The 20,526-nt window shown below is 44.2% G+C and overlaps 1 protein-coding gene and 1 non-coding gene across 2 annotated transcripts in view; both read left to right on the top strand.

Annotated features, from left to right (window-relative positions):
- The window catches only part of MPHOSPH8 (M-phase phosphoprotein 8), a 42,171-nt gene that overhangs the window by 17,047 nt on the left and 4,598 nt on the right, over window positions 1–20,526 (top strand). Inside the window, exons 2-10 of the mRNA XM_075562867.1 lie at window positions 206–358; window positions 1,559–2,401; window positions 5,629–5,728; window positions 10,111–10,365; window positions 12,096–12,221; window positions 12,302–12,390; window positions 15,181–15,321; window positions 15,881–15,967; window positions 18,708–18,862. Of these exons, the coding sequence (XP_075418982.1) occupies window positions 206–358; window positions 1,559–2,401; window positions 5,629–5,728; window positions 10,111–10,365; window positions 12,096–12,221; window positions 12,302–12,390; window positions 15,181–15,321; window positions 15,881–15,967; window positions 18,708–18,862 (1,949 nt within the window). The remainder of the gene's footprint in view (window positions 1–205; window positions 359–1,558; window positions 2,402–5,628; window positions 5,729–10,110; window positions 10,366–12,095; window positions 12,222–12,301; window positions 12,391–15,180; window positions 15,322–15,880; window positions 15,968–18,707; window positions 18,863–20,526) is intronic.
- On the top strand, window positions 6,973–7,102 carry LOC142462044 (small Cajal body-specific RNA 24). The gene has a single exon (XR_012787190.1).

Below are 20,526 nucleotides of genomic sequence, written 5' to 3'. Positions count from 1 at the left end.
CAGAACAGGGTTTCAGCTTTGATTTATAAAAATAAGTCAGTTATACTATTTTCTAACCTACCTGCCTTAGAATATAAGCATGCTCTGTGATATTCATCTCTATTTGTATGGGACCTCAAGTTCTTTCGCATATTCTCAGCAGGTAGCATGTTTTGCGACATTTAATAATGTCAGCACTGGGTGACTGCTTTTATTTGTACCACAGGGCAAGATCCTTTACAAGGTCCGATGGAAGGGATACACCTCAGATGATGACACCTGGGAACCGGAAGTCCATCTTGAGGACTGTAAAGAAGTTCTGCTTGACTTTAGGAAGAACATGGCTGATAAAGCTAAGCCCGTCAAGAAGGATATTCAGGTATCATGCTTTCTCTCGTTTCTTACGTTGGACATTCTGCTTGTTGAAATGAACCGAGTCAATTTTTCTCGTCCATTGCTGCCGGGACGTTTGGTTGGGTCGGTTCCGACTCATGGCAACCCTATGTTCGACAGAATGATACTGTCCCGTCTTGGGCCATCCTCACAGGTCTCACCTTGAGGCCCTTGTTAGAGGCCCCATGTCACTCCATCTTGTTGAGTGTCCCTCCTCTCAGCCCCCGTCATTGCTTGCTGTGCTAGAGTTGTGTCTCATTTCTCTAGAACGCATATATATTTCTTTTATATTTCCTTCCCCTAAAAAGATACATGCAAATTATTTTTCTAAGTAAATTGGTTTATATTGCTCTGAAAAATTCAGAAATTTCTATTGAAAACTTAAGTTCCTTTTTGTTGGTGGGTTTTTTTTAAATAGATTTTCCAAAGAAGGTATTTCAGATTATATCATACAGATCATATCAATTGGGGAAGTAGAATTTGTGTACAGTCTTGGTTGTTCCATGTATAACTGATAAGCTTAAGGACATTCTGGAATCCAAGACCCCAAAAAACGTTTCAAGTTACCTGAGGATTGGAAGCTACTTGTTTGGCAACTAGAAATTCTGGCAAGGAGTACTTTCTTGGTGATTTTAAAGGAACCTCAGTGGTTAAGGACACTGCTGCTAACTCAAAGGTAAGAGTTAGAGGTTCAGACACCCCACTGCCCCGGGGTAAAAGATGTGGCTCCAGGACAAAGAAGAGGCTAGTGCTGAAAAGACCTGTAGCCTGGGAAGCCTCAGGAGAAGGTCGGCTCTGTCCTGCAGGATTACTTGATGTCAGAATCAACTGCTGGCAGTGGGTTTGCTGTGGGTGGATCTCTGTTGGTTTGTTTGTTTTTTTTTTAATTGGCCGATTTGCTAAGTCAGAAAAATACATAATACATATTTGACCTCAGTTAAACTCGAAACCAAACTCACTGCCACTCTGAATTCTGACTCAGAGCGACCAATAGCCAGAGCAGACCTGCTTCCCTGTGGGTTTTCTGAGACTCCTTAGGGGAGTAGAAAGCCTGGTCTTTCTCCCCAACTTGAGATGGGGAAAAAGTGCTGGGGCGGCGCAGCATTTCAACCAGATTTTATGAGGTCCACTTAGAATCTTGGAAAGTATTGTTAATCTGAATTCTAAATATTTTTGTGTCTTACAGAGACTATCCTTCAATAATGACATATTTGAGGCAAACTCTGATTCTGACCAGCAAAGTGAGAGTCCAGAAGATACCCCCTCCAGGAAGAAAAAGAAAAAATTGCGACAGAGAGAGGAGAAAACCCCAGATGATCTGAGAAAGAGAAAAGCAAAGGCAGGGCGACTAAAAGACAAGCCCAAGTCAGACCTGGAGAGCTCCTTGGAGAGGGTAGTTTTTGACTTAAGGACAAAGAAAAGAGTTTCGGAAGCCAAGGAGGAACTGAAGGAATTAAAAAAGTCCAAAAAAGATGATACAAAAGAAATTAAGGAAGTAAAGAATGTGAAAAAGGGTGAACTACGAGACTTAAAGGCTAAAATGAGAGAACATTTCAAAGAAAACAGAAAAACAAGAAAAGACAAATGCTCTGAATCTCAGTTAGAATCCGAGTCAAGTGTATTCAACGATTCCCTTTCTCAAGATGATGAAAATGAAGATTTACCTTCTGACCCCCAAGAAGAGAAACAAAAGATTAAAAGTATAAAAGAGTCGCCGGGGCAGGATCCATTCCCCGAGGCTTTTGACAAGCTGTCTGATGGCAAGGAGAGCACGGATGAGGACACGGATGTGAGGACAAAGAGGAAAAAGAAGAAGCCCAGCAAGGCTGAGGAGTGTAAAGAGGGTAAGAAGCTGGAGAAGGACCTTCTGTTAGAAAGAAAGCCCGCCCTAAAGAAGCCGAGGAACCAAGGAAAGGGCAAAAGTGCCCCTGAGTTGGAGAAACCGGTCCCTCCGCCTGGGCCAGTACAAAAGAGTTTAAAGCTGGGCGGGGAAGAGAGCGGCCCCAGGCCCACGGGTTCCCCTGGAAAGGTGAGTCTCGGAGGGGTGGGGGTGGGGGGCATGAGTGGAAAGATGGATGACCGTTTAAACCGTACAGAAGGCAGACATGTGCAGACCGACCCAGTGCTCTTCTGAGTGCTCTGCAAGGTTCACAAGAACAATGTGCAGCGCAAGCTGGAGACGGACCATTAGCATAGCTTCTCATTAAGAAGTTTCATGTAGTACTGTGACTAAGCTGTTGGTCAGTGTCATCGGGTTGGTTCCGACCCACAGCGACCTTCATTCAGCACAGTGGAGCAAAGCACTGCCTGGTCGTGCGCCATCCTCACCATGGGGCCATGCTTCCCCTGTTGCAGCCTCAAGGTCAGTCCTTGACCTTGAAGGCCTTCCTCTCTTTTCGCTGTCCCTCTCCAGGGACTGGTCTCTCCAGACAACATGTCCAAAGTATGTTAGACAGTCTCGCCATCCTTTCCTCCAAGGAGGCTTGTGACCTAACTTCTTCCAAGACAGATCCGTTTGCCCTTTTAGCAGGCCATGGGAGCTCCAGCATTCTTGTCCAGCACCACAGTGCAAATACAGCAGTTCTGTTTTGGTCTTCCTTATTCACTGCATAGGAGGTGACTGAAAACCACCCTGACTGAGTGCGCCACACCTTAGTCCTCCACGTCACATCCTTGCTTTTCTGCCCTCTAAAGTGGGCCCGTGCAGCAGATTTCCCACATGACGTTCGTCCTTCGATCTCTTGACCGCTGCTTCCATGAGCATTGATTGTGGATCCAAGCAGACAAAACCCTCGACGACTTGCAGGTTTATTGTTTTGCATGTATAGGCGCTCAGAGCCTGGGGTAGTGGGTTACACATTGGCTGTCAGCTTCCAGGACAGCAGTCCAGTTCCACCAGTTGCTCTGCAGGAGAAACACGAGGCGTTCTGCTCACATAACGACTGACAGCCTCAGAAACCCATAGGGCCAGTCCTACTCTGTCCTATAGGGTCTCTATCCGGCGGAATGGACTCGATGGCGGTGGGTTTGGTTTTGGTTTATAGGTTCTCAGATGGTATCTGGCCTTGTGGGAGGATAAGTAAGAAATATGGCTGTAGTCATATAAACTTCTCTTACAAAACCAATCAAGATGTGAAGCTATTTCTCAACTTATCCTCCATTGAGGTCTTTGCACTTTTTCCAAAAGGGCTTTCTTTCTGCCCTCTTGCTTTAGGTCACATAAAAATGGCCGTTTGAGCATCTTGAAGGGATTCCAATCCTGTTCCTGTAACTGTCCTGTGACTGTGAGGAGCAGAGGCCCGAGGGGCAAGGGTAGAGCAGTGGGCGGGGGGCCAGTTTCTTGACAAAGCTTTATAGTACAACCCTTGCTGCCCCGATGAGTGAGCAGACACATGGTAATAATAGAAGAAAATTACTCTGTGCAATTTTCCTGTCCTTTTTCTTACTAATGAATTTTTCAGTTAACTTACATTTCTTTACAGTGTTCCCCTGTGATCATTGTGTCCTCTGAAAAAATCTACCAGTGTTATCCCTTTGGATCCCCATAACCAACCTCCATAACTGGAGCTGACCTTGAATTTAACTAGACCAGCAGATCTCCGAAAGCCCCTGTTTAGATTGGACTTTTTGAGACTGACAAGTGTATTCCTGAGAGAACCTCTCTACTGCCATATACTTTCCAGAGCACCATGTTCAGACAGGCTTTATCTGGACTAAACCTCTTCATGTATCATTTGGAACCTAGTAGAAAGAGTTTCTTACTTCTACTAGTAAGGCTTTGGTGTTTTATTAGCGGTTTACATCCTGCTTAAGAACTAGCTCCTTTACACTTAAACTGTACACAGTGCATCAGAGCACAGTAAGTCTATTAAATCATTTTTTTAGAAATTTTTTTTATTTGACATTAATCAGAATATTTAACAATCAAGGTGGGAAATACAGGCTGGTCCTAAGATGATTAGAGAAAAGGAAAGTTTTGGTAGAAGTAAGCCAGTAAATTTCTGGATTATTGAATCTATGCTTCATCAACACCATTTTAACTACCTTTTTTGTCAAGGCATTTAATTCCCATGTTCTTCTGGTTGAATATGATCACCTTACCCATAATCCTAAAAAGTCAGTTTTCAGTCGTTACATTGGTTAAGTTAGAGACAAGGTCATAAGCAACAGAAAGGTTCGTTTACACTTCTCTGCCCATCACATGGATAAGATATTTTGAGACACACAAGGAATTGCCCTTGTTTTTTACTATGTCTTTTAAATCTTAATATATTTTGTAGGGAATTTATGCCATTATTAAGGAGCCCTGGTGGCATAGTAGTTAATTAGCTACTTACTGAACCAAAGGTGGGTTCTTCCAATCCACCAGCTGCTCGATGGGAGGTGCATACGGCAGTTTCCATCTGTAAAGATTTACAGCCTTGAAAGTCCTGTGGGTGGTCCCACTTTGGTTTTGCAGGCCTACTGTGAGCCATCCGTAACTAGATGGCAGCGGGTTTGGGTTAGGTGGTTGTCCTTTGGTCGTCCAATATAAAAATTGGTTTTGCTTTTTGAAGAGGGAGATTTCTTTTTCTAAATTATGAAAGTGTTCTTAGATACATTATCAAGGGCTATAAAGAAGGTTATTTTTACCCATTGTACTCTTGGGCGTACATCTCAAGGAAACCATTTAAAAGGCAAATTAGCTGGGTCCTGAGATACTCTTGGTAGTACCATCTTCAGTTATGGAAAGAGTCTGGTTAGTCCTGGAGAAACTGGTTAAGGGAATGTGGGTGTATCATCGTCTTAGGGACTGTTACATCACCACTACAATTGTGGAATAGCTAGCAAAAATGAGCTAGCTTACAAAATAGCTAAATACAGAAGTCCATGCATGCACAGAATGCAGCTATGTATGATATCTATATAAAGCAAAATTTTAAAAAATATCAGACCAAAAAAATATTTGCAGAAGAACAAGGATTGGGAGCTTGGGGAAACACAAATATTCATGTTTTGTTGATAGGATTATATGTGAATCTCTAAAATTTATTTTGGTAGTTGTTATTTTAATGAATACTTAAAGTGAGGAAGTGTGTTATATTTTGAAACTGAAATTTTGCATATTACATAGTCATAGATAATCTTGATTGAGTAAGCCGTTTATGTGAAAAAATTATTTAATCATCAGTGATCTCATGAACCTATATTTTTTGGTTTGAAATATGCAGTATTAACCTTCTAACCATATTGTGGTTGTCTTACTGTGTCTTTTAGGAGAAAGAGACTAAAAAGAATGAGCCCAAAGAAAAATATCAGAAAAGGCATGATTTGGACAAGGAGGACAAGGGCAGGAAAGAGTCAAAAGGATTAAAAAGTAAGTATGAATGCCAACATTTTATCATTTAGTAACATTGATGTCTTTCTTACAACGGATTTAATCTATTTTTTGTTTTTTGGATTTAATCTATTTTGTTTTGTTTTTTGGATTTAATCTATTTTGAAGAAAAACTGTCGCTGACCTTCAGTGTCATAGAGCTGGAAATCTTCAGCTATGGCGAATTAATTTGGAGCCATAGGCTAAGTTATACCAAACTAGTTATCTGAGTTTCAAAAGCAGAAATCACACTTGTTACTGTGCGCTGATTCTGCCTTCCGGTGCCCTGTGTGTTAGACAGAGTAAAACTGCTCAGAGGTTGTCTGGTGTGTGGGGCTTGGTCTCCACATCTCCTGCAATGCTACTGGGTACGTCTAAACATAGAACTTTCCATTAAGAACAATCTGTATTAGGTCCTGTAGTTAATTTTCCCCTTAGTTTATGTTATTTTTCCTCATGCTGAGGGTGATGATGGAACAGGTTAAGATACTGAGAAAAGAAGTTATAGAAGATCAATAAATGTCTCTTTTACAGTAGATGCGAGAAAACTTTTGGTTATTTGTTGCATTTTTGGCTCATTTGTATAAATATGACGGTAGGTCGAAAGTATGACTATGAAACCCGAGGTTTTTATTAAGCACAAGCATCGAAATGTGAGCCTTTTATCTCCTGACATCTCCATCAGTCGCACACGTGTAAAGGCAGTGTTTCCTTCCTCTAGCTTTTCCCTGAAGAGTCCTGTGCACGTGTGTCGGGTCAGAGCGGCATTCTGACCCCTTGAGGGGTCATGATTTTCTAGTGCTCTTTAAATTGGGGAAGCACGGAAATCTGAGAGGCGAGAGCAAGGTGGTCAGGTGGATAAGGTAGCGGCTCTCGGCACAGTCCCCGTGGCTGGCCCTGCCGACCCTGCAAGAATGCGCACGCGCACCGTCGTGACGAACGATCCCCTGGTGCGCTTTTCAGGGCCTTTTCTCACCGGGGCAGTTTCCAGATTTCTGAGCGGGTTTTATGTTCTGCTGATGTCATTTGAGAAAATCTATCTCCAATTAGCCCTTTGCGATCCCATGGGATTCTCTAGCATCGTGGCCCAGCAGAACCCCTTGGAAGCCACTGTTGAGGGAACTTTCCTCTGGATCATCTTGTAAATCCAAGAGCTGGAGGCGAGTTCCGGCGATTGAAACTAGAGAGCAGCAGTTCTCCGGTGGAACATGCACGGGTAGACTGATTTAAACACTGCACGGGAGTGGACATTTATTCTTACTCTGTTTCTTCTCAAGGTGAAGATAACTCTTTATAAATGTCCGAGAGAAATACAGTAGCTTTCTGGTCACCCTTTGCAAGTACAAAGGGTGGACCGTTCCACCACTGACACCAAAAAATAAACAAAGACCGTATGGGTTCACAAGAACAAAAATGTAAGCCTACTGTGTGGAGATATAAAGTATTTTAAAGTAGAACTGGTTAGTTTATTCTTCATCCTAGTAACTTGTATATGAATTTCAGTTACGTTTTCATATACACGTATAGTTTTCAATGAAATTAGTCACCCGGTTCCTGTTTGCAGTACCCCATAAAGAAAGCCTACCAGCCGTGGACCTGGAATTGTATAACAGGTTTTCTTTTCTTAATGTGAATGAAAAACAGTGTTTTTCTTTGCAGCATGAACTGTTGTAAAAACCCTCTGTGTGAAGTAGCATTGGTGGCAGGAACATGCGTGGAGAATATGTTCTTGAAATCACAGGTAGCTGCATGTACACTTCTGGCAGCAGCTGAATCAATAGGCCTGGAGGGTTCAGCTGAGGCCAGCACCGAGTAAGGGCACAAGCCTCGTCTGCGGGAAACTTGGGGTAGTACCTGGAGGAGTAACAACAGTGTGCAAAACCCAAATTGAATGATTTTCACAAGTGTTGTAAAGTTGCATACAGAAAAAGGCTGCTTTAGAAGCACACTTCAGTGTCACCACAAGAGTGGCACAGAATCCCTAAACACATAGCGAGCCTCCACGCAGGCCAGCTGACTCCTTGAGAAAAGAGTGCATGCATTTCCAATGTGCCCCGCGACCCCGTGAACTACAGGGGGAGGTTATGGGAAGCATGGCCCACAGAATCACTGTCTGGAAAGCAGTCGCTGCCACCTGTGTTTGTTCTTTTTGTGTTTTGTTTTGCTTTGTCCTGCAATTTTCTTGATCGACTCTGCTGCTGTGGTTGCTCCGTGCCCACCCTGATAAAAGTGACCATTGAACACAGCACTCTGGCCGTCACGACGCTCAGAGCCTGCCGTCGTCTGGAGCGAAGAAAGCATGTGGAGCACCGAACTCTGACTCACGAACAAGGCGGTCACAGATCTCCCTGCCTTGAAGCCTTCTGCGACTTTCCCCATCCAGTCACATCTTAGAGCTGACTTAAATTTGGGTCAAAGCTAACGTAAGAAAACTCTGGTTCTGGAGTGATGTGAACAGTCCAGTCAGTTCCATCCAATTTCATTCCATTCATTGAAGACGCACCAGGATTAAACAGGGTGGCATCAGTGACAGAATCTGGTATCGAGTGGCGAATTCTACTCTCACGACTGACGTCCTTTGTAGTAAAAGTCACACCTTCCATGTAGACCTGGTCCATAACTGCCAGGCCACGCTCACTTGTCAGAATTCTACAATTTGATCTGGTTGACGGATGACTGGCAGTCCCGAGTATGCAAGTACCAGCAGCCGAACGGAGCCAGCTCGCTGTAATCACGAGCAGCTTCCACAGGGGACCAGTGCTTTCAGCAAGAGAGTGGTCCCACGTGGGTTCAGAGCCAACGGCTCTCACCGAGTACTTAAGTTCCTGCTTGTCGGTGTTCGTCACACTTAGGATTGAGCATTGCTCTTCCTTCAAAAGTACATCCCGCTCAGCCCTTGGGATGGTGCGAAGACGCCCCAGATCCTTCATTCGCATTGGCTGCTGCTGGGAGAACCCAATCCCGGCCCTTTGCAAACAGAGGCTGCGTCCATCACTGGGAGACCAGCCAACAAGGACCGACCACAGAAATGACTACGTCACATCTGTTCTCCTGCACCGCCACCGCTGCGCATTGTTCCAGCTGTGTTTGAAGTTCTGATTGCTTTTTTTCCCCCTATAATTTTTCACTTAAAAAATATTAATAAAAATATCCTGGCTTTTTTTTTTTTGTAAGCAAAAGTTGACCACTGGTCTGCTGGAAACAGTTCAGTCTTGTAGTGTGAGGTTCCCTCCTTTCAGAGTAGAGGGCTGCTAGCTGGTGTCACTGGCCGCACTGTGGACGCTGAGCTGAACGTCTGTGACTGTTTCACCCTTTTTTTTGGTCAAAGCTCGTGGTTTGCCAATGCTCTTCTGCTTTCACCCTTAGCTGGGGAGAACTCACACACCTTAGAGTTTGACCGGCTGCAGGATCGCTGCCTGGCATCATGCTCTTTCTGCTCTCTCACCACAGAAACTGTTTTGTACAAAGCTGGCTGCAGCAGACACCAGAAAAGCAGTGGAATGTCTTAGCGGTTGTGGGGCGGACGAGGCTCATCCTGAGTCACCCCCTTGAGTGAGATTAGTTCAGAAGCCCTGGCGAACAGCCTTTCCAGAGACTGACCAACCAATATGAAGTCTAAATTTTAAGTGGATCAGTGGAGCTACTGTGTAGATTTGATAATAAGTCAGATCATGCTTTTGTAGTCAAGACAGATTTTTAGTAAAAAAAATTAAAATCCCCCCCCAATAAAAATCTTTCTAACACTAACCTGAATTAACTATATCAGAAATGTGTACTGATGAAGAACACAGCTTTCCCCCAGATCCTGGATGCTTCCTCCCCCCAACTACCATGATCCGAATTCTACCTTGCAGGACTGCATAGGGCAGAGATTGTACACTGGTGCATATGGGAGCTGGAGGCACAGGGAATCCAGGGTGGATGATACCTTCAGGACCAGGGGTGTGAGGGGCGAGGCTGGGAGAGTGGAGGGTGAGTGGGTTGGAAAGGGGGAACCGATTGCAAGGATCCACATGTGACCTCCTCCCTGGGAGAGGGACGGCAGAGAAGGGGGGGAAGGGAGACTCCGGACAGGGCAAGATATGACAAAATAACAATCTGTGGATTATCAAGGGCTCATGAGGGAGGAGGGAGCAGGGAGGGAGGGGGGGAAAAAAGGAAGACCTGATGCAAAGGGCTTAAGTGGAGAGCAAATGCTTTGAAAATGATTAGGACAAAGAATGTGCAGATATGCTTTATACAATTGATATATGTATATATATGGCTTGAGATAAGAGTTGTATGAGCCCCTAATAAAATGTTAAAAAAAATCTAACACTAACCTGAATTAACTATATCAGAAATGTGTTATTCCTATTTACCATGCTTATTTTTTGCACCAGCGGGTAAGGAAATCAGAAGTGCATTTGATATATTTAATTTAACACCGGAAGAAAAAAGTGATCTTACTGAGAATGATTGGAAAAAAGAAGAAATACCAGTGGATTGTAAAATCACAGACGACCACAAAACCAAGGAAAACAGGTTATCTAAAGAAAAGAAAACTACGAGAGATGAAACGGACACTTGGGCATACATCGCTGCGGAAGACGAGCAGGAGGGTCGGAACAGCGTCTGTCAAACAGATGAGGATTCTGGTGCGTATGTACCATTTTCCAGGATTATACATCATATTTCACTTCACTCTCCTCACTCTTCTCCCAGTATAATACTGATCTGAAGATTTAAAAAGAAATAGAAATTTCCATTTGGATATCCTGAACAAATGACTTTTTATATTGGAGATAGGTCATTCTGTGAGGTCTACATTAAACCACCATTGCTGAGTCACAGTAATGTGCTCAGCACGTTACAAATATTTCTGATTGTTTATTCTTGCCAAGCAGTCTGGTTGTATATTTTATTCTATTTCACAGAAATGATCAAATATATGCTTACTGTATTCTGCTCTGTAATTTGGTGGTAAATAACAGCATGTAAGGTGACTATAAAAGCTGTCCTGAGAACAATAGCCTTTGGCTAGTGGGGTAGAAAATTGTATAAAATACAAAATACAACAGCTGTTGGGCGGGGCTATGAGTTAATATGCAAGAAGTGCAGGCTGAGGAGGAGCCCTGGTGGCAGGCTTACCCATTGGAGGGGTCCACATGGTCAGCAGCTCTCTGTGGGAGAGACTGGGCTTTGTACTCCCATCAGCAGGTCCTGTCTCGGGAACCCCCAGGGCCCACTGTGAGTCAGCATTCACTCCATGGCAATGAGGAGGAGGAGGAGTAGCAGTAGTCAACTTATAAGTAGGACAGAACAATAAAGGCAAATCCTGTAAGATTTAATGTGTCTTATGAATTGTGAGGAATAATTTGAAGAGAATTTTTGAAGTATTTCAGAACCTGACAGACTAGATAAAACATACTTTTTTGATGCATTTGGTGAGCTTACAGGAAATTGGAGCCATTCCCAAAATAGTTGGGCCAGGGGGAGGAGATTGGTTGTCAAGATGATGGAGCCAAATACTTTTGCTCTTAGGGTCTTAGAGTAGATGGAGTAAGGGCGTGAGAACCAAGTCAGAGTTGCTTCCTTGGAAAGATTAACAAAATAGACAAACAACTATCATGATTACTGGGTCAAGATTGGAATAAAAGCTTATTATTTTAAATATATAGAGAGATTGTATATAGATTAAAAAGAATGGTGTGTACAATACCTTTTTTTACTGATAATGAAATTAATGTTAATACATTTGGCATGTGCAATGTCTTGCTAAAAAATTGTAAATGGAATGAAATCGACAAAGTCCTAGGCAAGTACAATATAACAAAACTGCCATCGAGTCGATTCCAACTCATAGCGATCCTGTAGGACACGGTAGAACTGCCCCTGTGAGTTTCGGAGACTGACCATCTTTACAGGAGTAAAAAGCTTCATCTTTCTCCCAAGGAGCAGCGGTGGTTTCAAACAGCCAACTTTCCGGTTAGCAGCCCACTACGTAGCCCACTCTACCACCGGGGTTCCTTTATGTGTAAGGATTACCATGTTTATGAGTCAGAGTTGATTTTGATAGCACTGAGTATAATGATCAAAGAGGGAAAAAGGAATGGGAGATTTACATAGAATTTTCCTTTGAGAATCTGTGATTTCTCCCTTCCGTAGAGCTATGTAGTCATAGACTACAAATATTTATTTCACTTTGTTACCGTTTGAAGTACTGAAATGTGGAGAGTGCATATTGCCTCCACTCCAAATCAGGATTTTCTCAAAGAAAAGACTTGGCTAAAAGTGGCAAAAGTTTTGATCAAGACACTACAATTGTAATAAGCAGCAGCTCGGATAGTCTAGAACCAATTCCCTTAGTAGGACTCGTGTGTTTCAGATGGCAAACAACACATCCTGAGTCTGGGCATGGACTTGCAGCTGGAGTGGATGAAACCGGATGGTTTTCAGAAGCATCTTGATGGAGAAGATGAGAATTTCACTTCCGTCGATGCAGTTCCAAGTAGTGAGTGGTTTGAAAATTCTAGGAATCCTTTGCACAACTCTAGATATATAAAGCCTAATTTATCTTTTCTTTAATTTTAGATGTATTGAGGGAGGCTGTGAAAAATGGGGACTACATTACTGTTAAGGTTGCACTTAATTCAAGCGAAGAATATAACCTGGACCAAGAGGTAAGGTGTTTGAATAATCTCATAAAAGGAAGTTGAAAATTAGCTCTTCTAAACAAGTTCAATTTAATTTTTCTTTTTTTCCCCTAAGTATAAAGTTAGATACTTTAACTTTATAAAAGTCAAACAGTATAAAAATATATAAGGAAGAAAATTTTAGTCCTGTAATTCTAGCCCCTCAAAATTACCACCTGGTCAGGTTATTACTTATCTTTGATTTTTATCTGTTGTTTGAATCGCTGGCTGTTTGAAAAACATAAAATTTCTGTAGTCGTTTTTTGCCGTTACCCATCTGCCCTTGTTACACAGTGCTGCTGTGACCAATCCCACAAATAGATGGCTGCAACAAACACGTCTTCCTTATAACGCAGGAGGCTGGGGTGCCAGCTATAGAGACGGGAAAGCTTTCTCTCTCGATTGACTCTGGAGGAAATTCATGTATCTTGGCATCCATCTTCTCACATCTCTGCTCTGTTTGCTTGTTTAATCTCCACTCTCAAAAGACAGTGGCCCAAGATACACACACCAAACCAAACTCACCATCAAGTCTATTCCAACTCAGAGTGACCCAATAGGACTTCCCGTGGGCTCCTGGAACTAACTCTTTTCAGGAGTAAAAGCCTTATCTTTCTCCTGAGGCTGGTGGTTTTGAACTGGTGACCTTATGGTTAGTACCCCACTTCATAACCACCACACCACCCTATAGAGCAGCGGTTCTCATCCTGTGGGTTGCCGTCCCTTTGGGAACCGAATAACCCTTTTACAAGGTTCACCTAACACCATCAGAAAGCACATTATTTCCAATGGTCTTAGGAACCAAGGCACCGCTCCTGTATCCATCTCCAGGCGGGTCCATCCACATGCACATACGGCCACAAACGAGTACCCAGCATGAAGACTGTTACCCATGCTACACCATGCTTCAAGACAACATTTCATTTATTTGTCATTAAAAATCAACATTTTACAATATATCATGGTTTTTGTGATTAATCACTGCTTTAATCATGTTCAATTTGTAACAATGAAAATACCACCTGCCTATCACATTACAATTCATAACAGTAGCAAAATTAGAGTTATGAAGTTAGCAACAAAAATAATTTCATGGTTAGGGGTCACTACCACATGAAGAACTGTATTTAAGGGTCGCAGCATGAGGAAGGTTGAGAACCACTGCTACAGAGTCACTATGCCTCAGAATTGACTGATGGGAGGGAAATACCCTGGGACATATTTTAAAATACGTCTTGTCATTTCAGATCCTTCCAAGATATACAGACACCATAGTGTAGTCTTATTTCATTAGCATAACAAAGATAACCTTTTCATTAGCAGAGATGACTTTTTTTAACATACATTTTTGTAGAACAATACTTCAATCCAGAATACATCTTTCAATTGCTACTGGAATTTTTTTTCTCGAATAATATTTTCATTGACATATCTTACTCATCCCAATAGGTCCTTTCCCTTCCCATACGGTTCTTTTGTCCAATCCCATTGGGTGGGCCTAATACAATCATCAGTACTATCTACTCTCTCCTCCCCATTTTCTCCCATATCCTCCCAGAACCATCACTCCTGTCCATGTCTTGGAGGGTCATCTATCTTGACTACCATGTACTGAGTGATCTTCAATGAACAAATGAACATACACAAATCTAACATGACTAATGACTAATGAGGTATATCACCTATGGACCACCATAGTAAGGGGAGGAAGTCTTAAAGAACTAGAGGATAGTTATGCAGTTCATCAGTACCACATTGCACCCTGGATTTATCGTCCGTTCTGTGAGGACCCACCAAGAGGGACTGTCCACCTGACATTTTCTTCTAGTGTCTAGGTTGTCTCTCCACTTCTGCTGAAGTCCTGTTTACACAAATATTTCATTTTTATGAAGTCTGGTTTCAAAGTTTTTTGCTTTTCTCATATTTAGGTTATTGATCTACTTTTTGGGTATGGTGTGTGATAGTTAAGCTGTGAGTCACTTGGCTGGCCCATGATTTCAGTGGTTTGGGATTTATGTAATGATGTCATTTGTACCCCTACCTCTGACTCATCCACTCTTGTTACCCTGTATTTCACATTTAGGTGAGTAGTTAAAAGAGCTTTCTATTTTGCCCATTAATGGTATACGTCTGGGCGTAATGAACATGAAGGCATGAGGCGAGATGATATCGGTGGTGATGACTGGGTTTATTGTCATGGTGGCTGGGCCATGATTCTTTGTGGTTTGGCAGTTATGTAATGAGCTAGCCATTTTCCATTTTGTAACGTGACATAGCCAAACCCCATTTGACCTGGAGTGTGAGAGAAGAGCGGGGTTTTCATGTAAATAATGCCGCCTTCCCGGTCTGTGGAGCGCGCACAGCCTCCCGAGAGGCATTTCCTAGCACCCTCCAAAAATAACCTGTGACAGCAGCACTTAGGCAAAGACCTCACAGGGTCGGGTGCATGTTTTTACACAAACAATGTTGACAACGTATATTTTTTTTCTGTAAAAATAAGGTCAGTGCCTTTGGTGTTAGCCTTTGTCATGCAAGCTTCCGGTGTGCTTTTAGGACTGTAGACATTAGAACCGTACGACTTTAAGGTGATATTTGTATATGGTAAAAGCTGTAAAGGTCATTCATTTCTGAGGGTTGACTAGAATAGTTTAAAAGTTTAGTAGATGCTTAAATCAATATAGTTGATTTCAAATTGACGTTCTGGGTGAAGAAGCTTAGTTCTGGGTTTTTTTCCTGATTATTAACGTATTTTCTCATTAATGTCCCTGAATAACAAAGGATCCAAGTGGAATGACTCTAGTGATGTTGGCAGCAGCCAGAGAGCAAGATGACCTCCTGAGGCTGCTCATCAAGAAAGGAGCCAAGGTTAACGGGAGGCAGAAGAATGGGACGACGGCTCTGATTCACGCAGCTGAGAAGGTCGGGGCTGGACAGTGTGTCCTTTGTCACAGTTTGTAAGGGAATGCCTCACGGTGGAAAAAGCCGAGGGGAACATAATAGGGGTGGGGAGTGAGGTCATACCATCCCTTACTGTGTCATTGACATTTCAGTTGTTCAATGACTTGTAATGAGTGGATGCTTTCAGCCACAGTGGGACGGTGTAATTGAATTATCAAAAAAGGGATTTCTCATTGCAAGTGATTTATATGAAATCACTAAAGATATTGAGGCTTCCTTTGTTCAATAACTTAACTAAAATGTTCCCATTTACTCTCTCTTCAGAGGCCCTAGCCACAGAGACTCTTATATTGAAACCAGTGACTGTGGTCCAGGTTGAACTTGCTGCCCGAGAGGGTGGGCCTTAGAGCCCAGGAGCTCTGAGGAGGGCCCCATTCACAGTACCAGCACATGCTTACAGCAAAATCACAGTGGAAAATGGAAATAATCTATTCAGCAACCTGCTAGTCTAACAATATTTTAAATCATCTTTTAAAGACTTCTAGGAATTCGACTTAGTGTTTTTGTTTGTTTTTAATAGAACTTTCTGACAACAGTGGCTATTCTTTTGGAAGCAGGAGCTTTTGTAAATGCCCAGCAGAGCAATGGGGAGACTGCGCTCATGAAGGTAAATACATTGCATGGAGCAGGCGTTCATGGTAGGAACTGCACTTGCCTCCCTTTGTGCTGGGCTTCGGGAGAAATACAGGCTTTCTACTCCTGTAAGGAGTTACAGTCTTGGAAACTCAGAGGGGCAGTTCTACCCTGTCCTATAGGGTCGCTATGAGTCCGCATCGACTCAGTGACCGTGAGCTTTTGTTTGGTTTGTGCTGGGCACTCGGCATCTGATGAGGAACAAGGCCACCTGTGGACTCCAGTAGCTCACGGACTAGCAGGAGAACGAGACAGGTCAACAAGCCATCCTGTGCCTGGACAGTGCATAAAAGGAGATGGAGCTGGGCCTCCGGGCAAGCTTGGTGGTGAATGGCTCAGCTGGGCCATTGAAAGCAGAGAAGTTCTTGAGGGTGGGGTACTTGAGGGAGCTAAAAGGCACAGAGCACGACTGGATGTTAATGACACAGAAAGGAGCCCACTGCCTTCATATGTGCCAAGACTGGTGACTGAAAGAGACGTACTGAATTTTCATTACCTTCGAAGTTGGTAAATTCTTCACTTGATACAACATCTAAAACACACACCCCACCCCACCCCACCCCTGTAGTTAACTTTCCCTGAGTGGGTAGTTTTAGATTAGCCTCGGCTTTGAGACCCCCACCCCCCACTCATTTACCAATAAGCACGTGTAGTGTCCTGCACCTAGGTGCAGTTAGGACACAGCATGTCCAGGCAAGTCCCCGGTCACACGCAGAGAGGAATCTAAAGGAACTTTTCTTGGCCGCCCTTCGTGAGTGACACTGCACTTTGGAGCAGAGCCCGGTCCTGGGCCTTATCTGTCGCTGTTGCTGCTGCTGTTACTCCGCAGGACGGGCTCACCAGCACTGCTGGCCCCTTCAAGCTGTGCTTGCTCGCTCTGGTCCTGAGCCCGCCTGTGCAGCCGCTGCCGTCTCTCTTGAAGGTCTTCCTGCTTTGGGCTGAGCCTTTACTTTCCCGAGCGCGGTGCCTTTCCTGGGACTGCGCGCTTCGCATAACGTGTCCAAAGTACGCTAACGATGTCTCGCCATCCTCGCTTCTGGGCAAAATCAAGCTGTACTTCTTCCAAAACAGATGTTTGTTCTTCTGACTGTTGGCCGTACGTTGAGTATTCTTCACCAACACCATAATTCAAATACAGCGAGTCTTCTTTCAGCACTGGCTCTGACAGTGTTTCCGAACAGACAGCAGGAACATGTTTTGTGTTTGATTGACTGTGCCAAGCATTGGGCAGTGTGGATTGTCACAAACCGTGGTGAACCTTGAGAAGCAAGGGCATTCCAGACCACTGCATCATGCTCCTTCAGAACTCGCGCACGCGTCACGAGGCACTTGTGGGCACGGAACAAGGGAACATGGTTGAAAATCAGGAAAGGTGTGCGACGGGGGCTGCATGCTCTCACCGCACTTGTTCAATCGTATGCGGAGCAAATCCTCAGCGAAGCTAGATTCTGTGAAGAGTGTGGCGTCAGGATTAGAGTAAGGCTTCTTAACCTGTGATGTGCAGATGACAACCTTGTGTGCTGGAGGACTTGAAGCATTTGCTGAGGGAGGACCAAGGATTGCAGCCTTCTGTATGGATTGTGTCTCAATCCTCACAACGGGACCAATGTGGGACACCGGGATCAACGGAGAAAAGGGGAAGTTGTTTCCTTTGGATCCCAATCAAGACTCGAGGCAGCAGCAGTGAGGAGATCACAAGATGCACCGCAGTAGATAAATCTGCAGCATAAGACTTCTTTAAGAGTACAGAACAGCAAGGAGGTGACTGAAGTCTGACCAAAACCATGGGATTTTCCATTGCCTCATCAGCAATTGAAAAAGTTGGATACTGAATAAGGAAGACCAAGAATTGTTGATGGTTTGAATTGTAGTGCTGGAAAAGAATATTGAAAGTACCAAAGATGGCTAACCTGCTACAAGGACAAACTGGTGTGTCTTGGAAGCAGTAAAGCCAGCGTGCTTCTGAGAGGCAAGAATGGTGAGACCCCTCTTAATGTACTTTGGACACCTCGGGCTCCAGCACGGCCCTGAATGTTTGCGCGGATGCCAGGACCAGCCAGCGTTCTGGTGACCGTGGGTTGGAACTGACCAGAGAGCACCCAACAGCAGTTTGTCTTTAGTCCAACTGCCACGTGCTCTGGGAAATGGAAAACGTGAGTGGCAAAAGAATTGAAAGACTGACACGTGACTGACAGTGACAAAAATGGAACCGCAGGCCTGGGCGTTTTTAATTCCCAAATGGTCTTTGAACTCGGCCATGACTCCCAACTTAGAAGTCCTGAGTTTGTATTTATGCTTAAATAGCCCTCCATGAAAGCAGCTGCTAGAAACATTTTTGTGGCCCCGAGAGGTGATTTCGTTTCCCTCTAAGACCCATCATGGCATATCCAACTGCGTGGGGCAGCAGGTTTTATTCTCAGTCACAGTGTGGCTATATCCTTTGGCTGCCTGCTGGCTGAGGCATCGTATCAGCGGAGAGGGTGATGGAATATCCACAAATGGTTTCTCTATAAAGCAATTCTGAGAAGTAAAATATCGTGCAGATGAAGCACCCAGCTTAAGGCGAGAGTTCTGGATGGTGTGGCCAGGACTCCGTGTTCACCCTGTCTTCACAGAGCGCGCCCAGGCTGGGGTGTGGAGAAAGGGACAAACACGGATTGGTACTCAACGAAGAGTTCCCCTTTATATAATCCTCACCCTTCTTCCTGACACAGGCCTGTAAACGGGGAAACTCGGACATCGTGCGGCTTGTGATCGAGTGTGGAGCCGACTGTAACATTCTGTCCAAGCACCAGAACAATGCACTGCATTTTGCTAAGCAGAGTAACAACGTGCTGGTGTATGATCTGCTGAAGAACCACTTGGAAACGTGAGTAGGAAGTGAAAGGAACCAATCAAATCACAGACAGTCATCTCTGTTTGAACACGTTATACTGGCACAACCTGTCTGTAACTGCTCAGAGAAAGGTGGTCCAGGATAAGTCCTGGTGGGTTCTGTTCACAGCAGAGGTGTGAATGTAAATGCACACGTTGGGCTGCTAATTGAAAGGTCGTCAGTTGATTTTCATAAAGATTTATGGCCTCGCCAACCTTGCGGAGCCCGCTGCCCTGTCCTGTGGGACTGCTAGGAGGCAGACTCCGTGGCAATGTTTTGGGTTTTAACTTTCAAGGTTTTTTTTGTTTGTTTTTTTTTTTCTGAAAATCACTGAGGCCTTACAACTTTCATACTATATACTATATATGTATATAGTACACAATGTACTATATATGTAAGATAACATCTGAATTTTGCTCTTAATTTGACTACCAGAAAGCAAAAAATCACCACTGCCACCCAGTCATTCTAGCTCAGAACCCTGTAACTCTATTGGAACAACCAGCCTCACCTTTCTTCCTCTTGTTGGGTTCGAACCTCTGACTTTATATAGTCCATGGCCCACTACCAGGGCTCCTTATGCTTTCAACACATGTAATTGTTCATCCTGCTTCAACTGAATTCTACAGTATTCATAAATACTCATGTACAAGCCAAGTTTTTCAGCATTTTTCTGCAGTTTTTGTGATAAAATTAGGTGCCTTTGGCTGATATTCGGGTTGACTTATACTCGAGTGTCTACGGTATTTCTTTTTATTTTAAGCTCCTTCTCCACACCTGGTACTTTGCTATCTTTGTGTCACACATGAATCCTCAGAAACACTAGCTGCAGCAAGAGGGGCTGGACAGTCGTCAGCACAGGGCATGGAGGGTGGTCCCCTTCAGGTGTCGTCGCTCTGTTCTTCCTGACCCTCCACACCTGGGATATGATGCCTTTGACCTGTCCATGAGGCGGTTACTCCAGTTCCAGACCCAGAATTTGCATTCTCAGCAGAGATTGAGAGACAAACCGCAAAATCTGAAAAAGGCGCGTGCCCGGGCCCCGCTCACTCTACCAGCCCCGCTGGAAGCCTCACCCAGCCAGGCCTGTCGGGTGCCTCAGGACCAGTCCCAGGCAGAGGTGCGCTCGGCTGCCAGAGGCCTGGGGAAGCCCCTATTTCAGGAGGTCAAGTTGCCCCCTGGAACCCGGTCAGGTTTCTAGTAGAAGAGACAGTGGATGCTGGATAGGAGAACAAGTCTTTGCTGCTTCCTCTCAAAGCCCGTGTTCACACGAGTGAACAGCGGGGTTCCTGGGGCCCTGGACCCGTCCTGAAGTGGCCCTAAGCGGCTGCCTGCACCCGGACGTTAATGCTCAGACCGGATGTCCCCAGATGGCACTGATGAGTGTGGTCTCGCTCAGTAAGCACTGAAAGAGACTTGCATGTGCCTGGCAAACCTTCTCTAGTTGATTTCTCCACAGATTCTCCTTCCTGATTTTTCACTCACCAAGTATGTACCAAGCACCCAGTCTTTCAGGCCCTGTTCTTGAGGCTGTGGAAATGGGAAGCAGGAGAAAGACCTTCCCTTCTTGAAAGTCAACTCCATTTAGGGAGCTGGACACTAAGAGCCTAGTCTGTCAGGTGGTGAGTGCTAGAGAGGAAGCAGGGTTGCCTTGATTG

This window comes from Tenrec ecaudatus, chromosome 11, assembly GCF_050624435.1.
Source record: "Tenrec ecaudatus isolate mTenEca1 chromosome 11, mTenEca1.hap1, whole genome shotgun sequence".
NCBI lineage: Eukaryota > Metazoa > Chordata > Mammalia > Afrosoricida > Tenrecidae > Tenrec > Tenrec ecaudatus.
The sequence above is the reverse complement of the archived record's forward strand: the minus strand, read 5'-3'. Positions and strand labels throughout refer to the sequence as shown.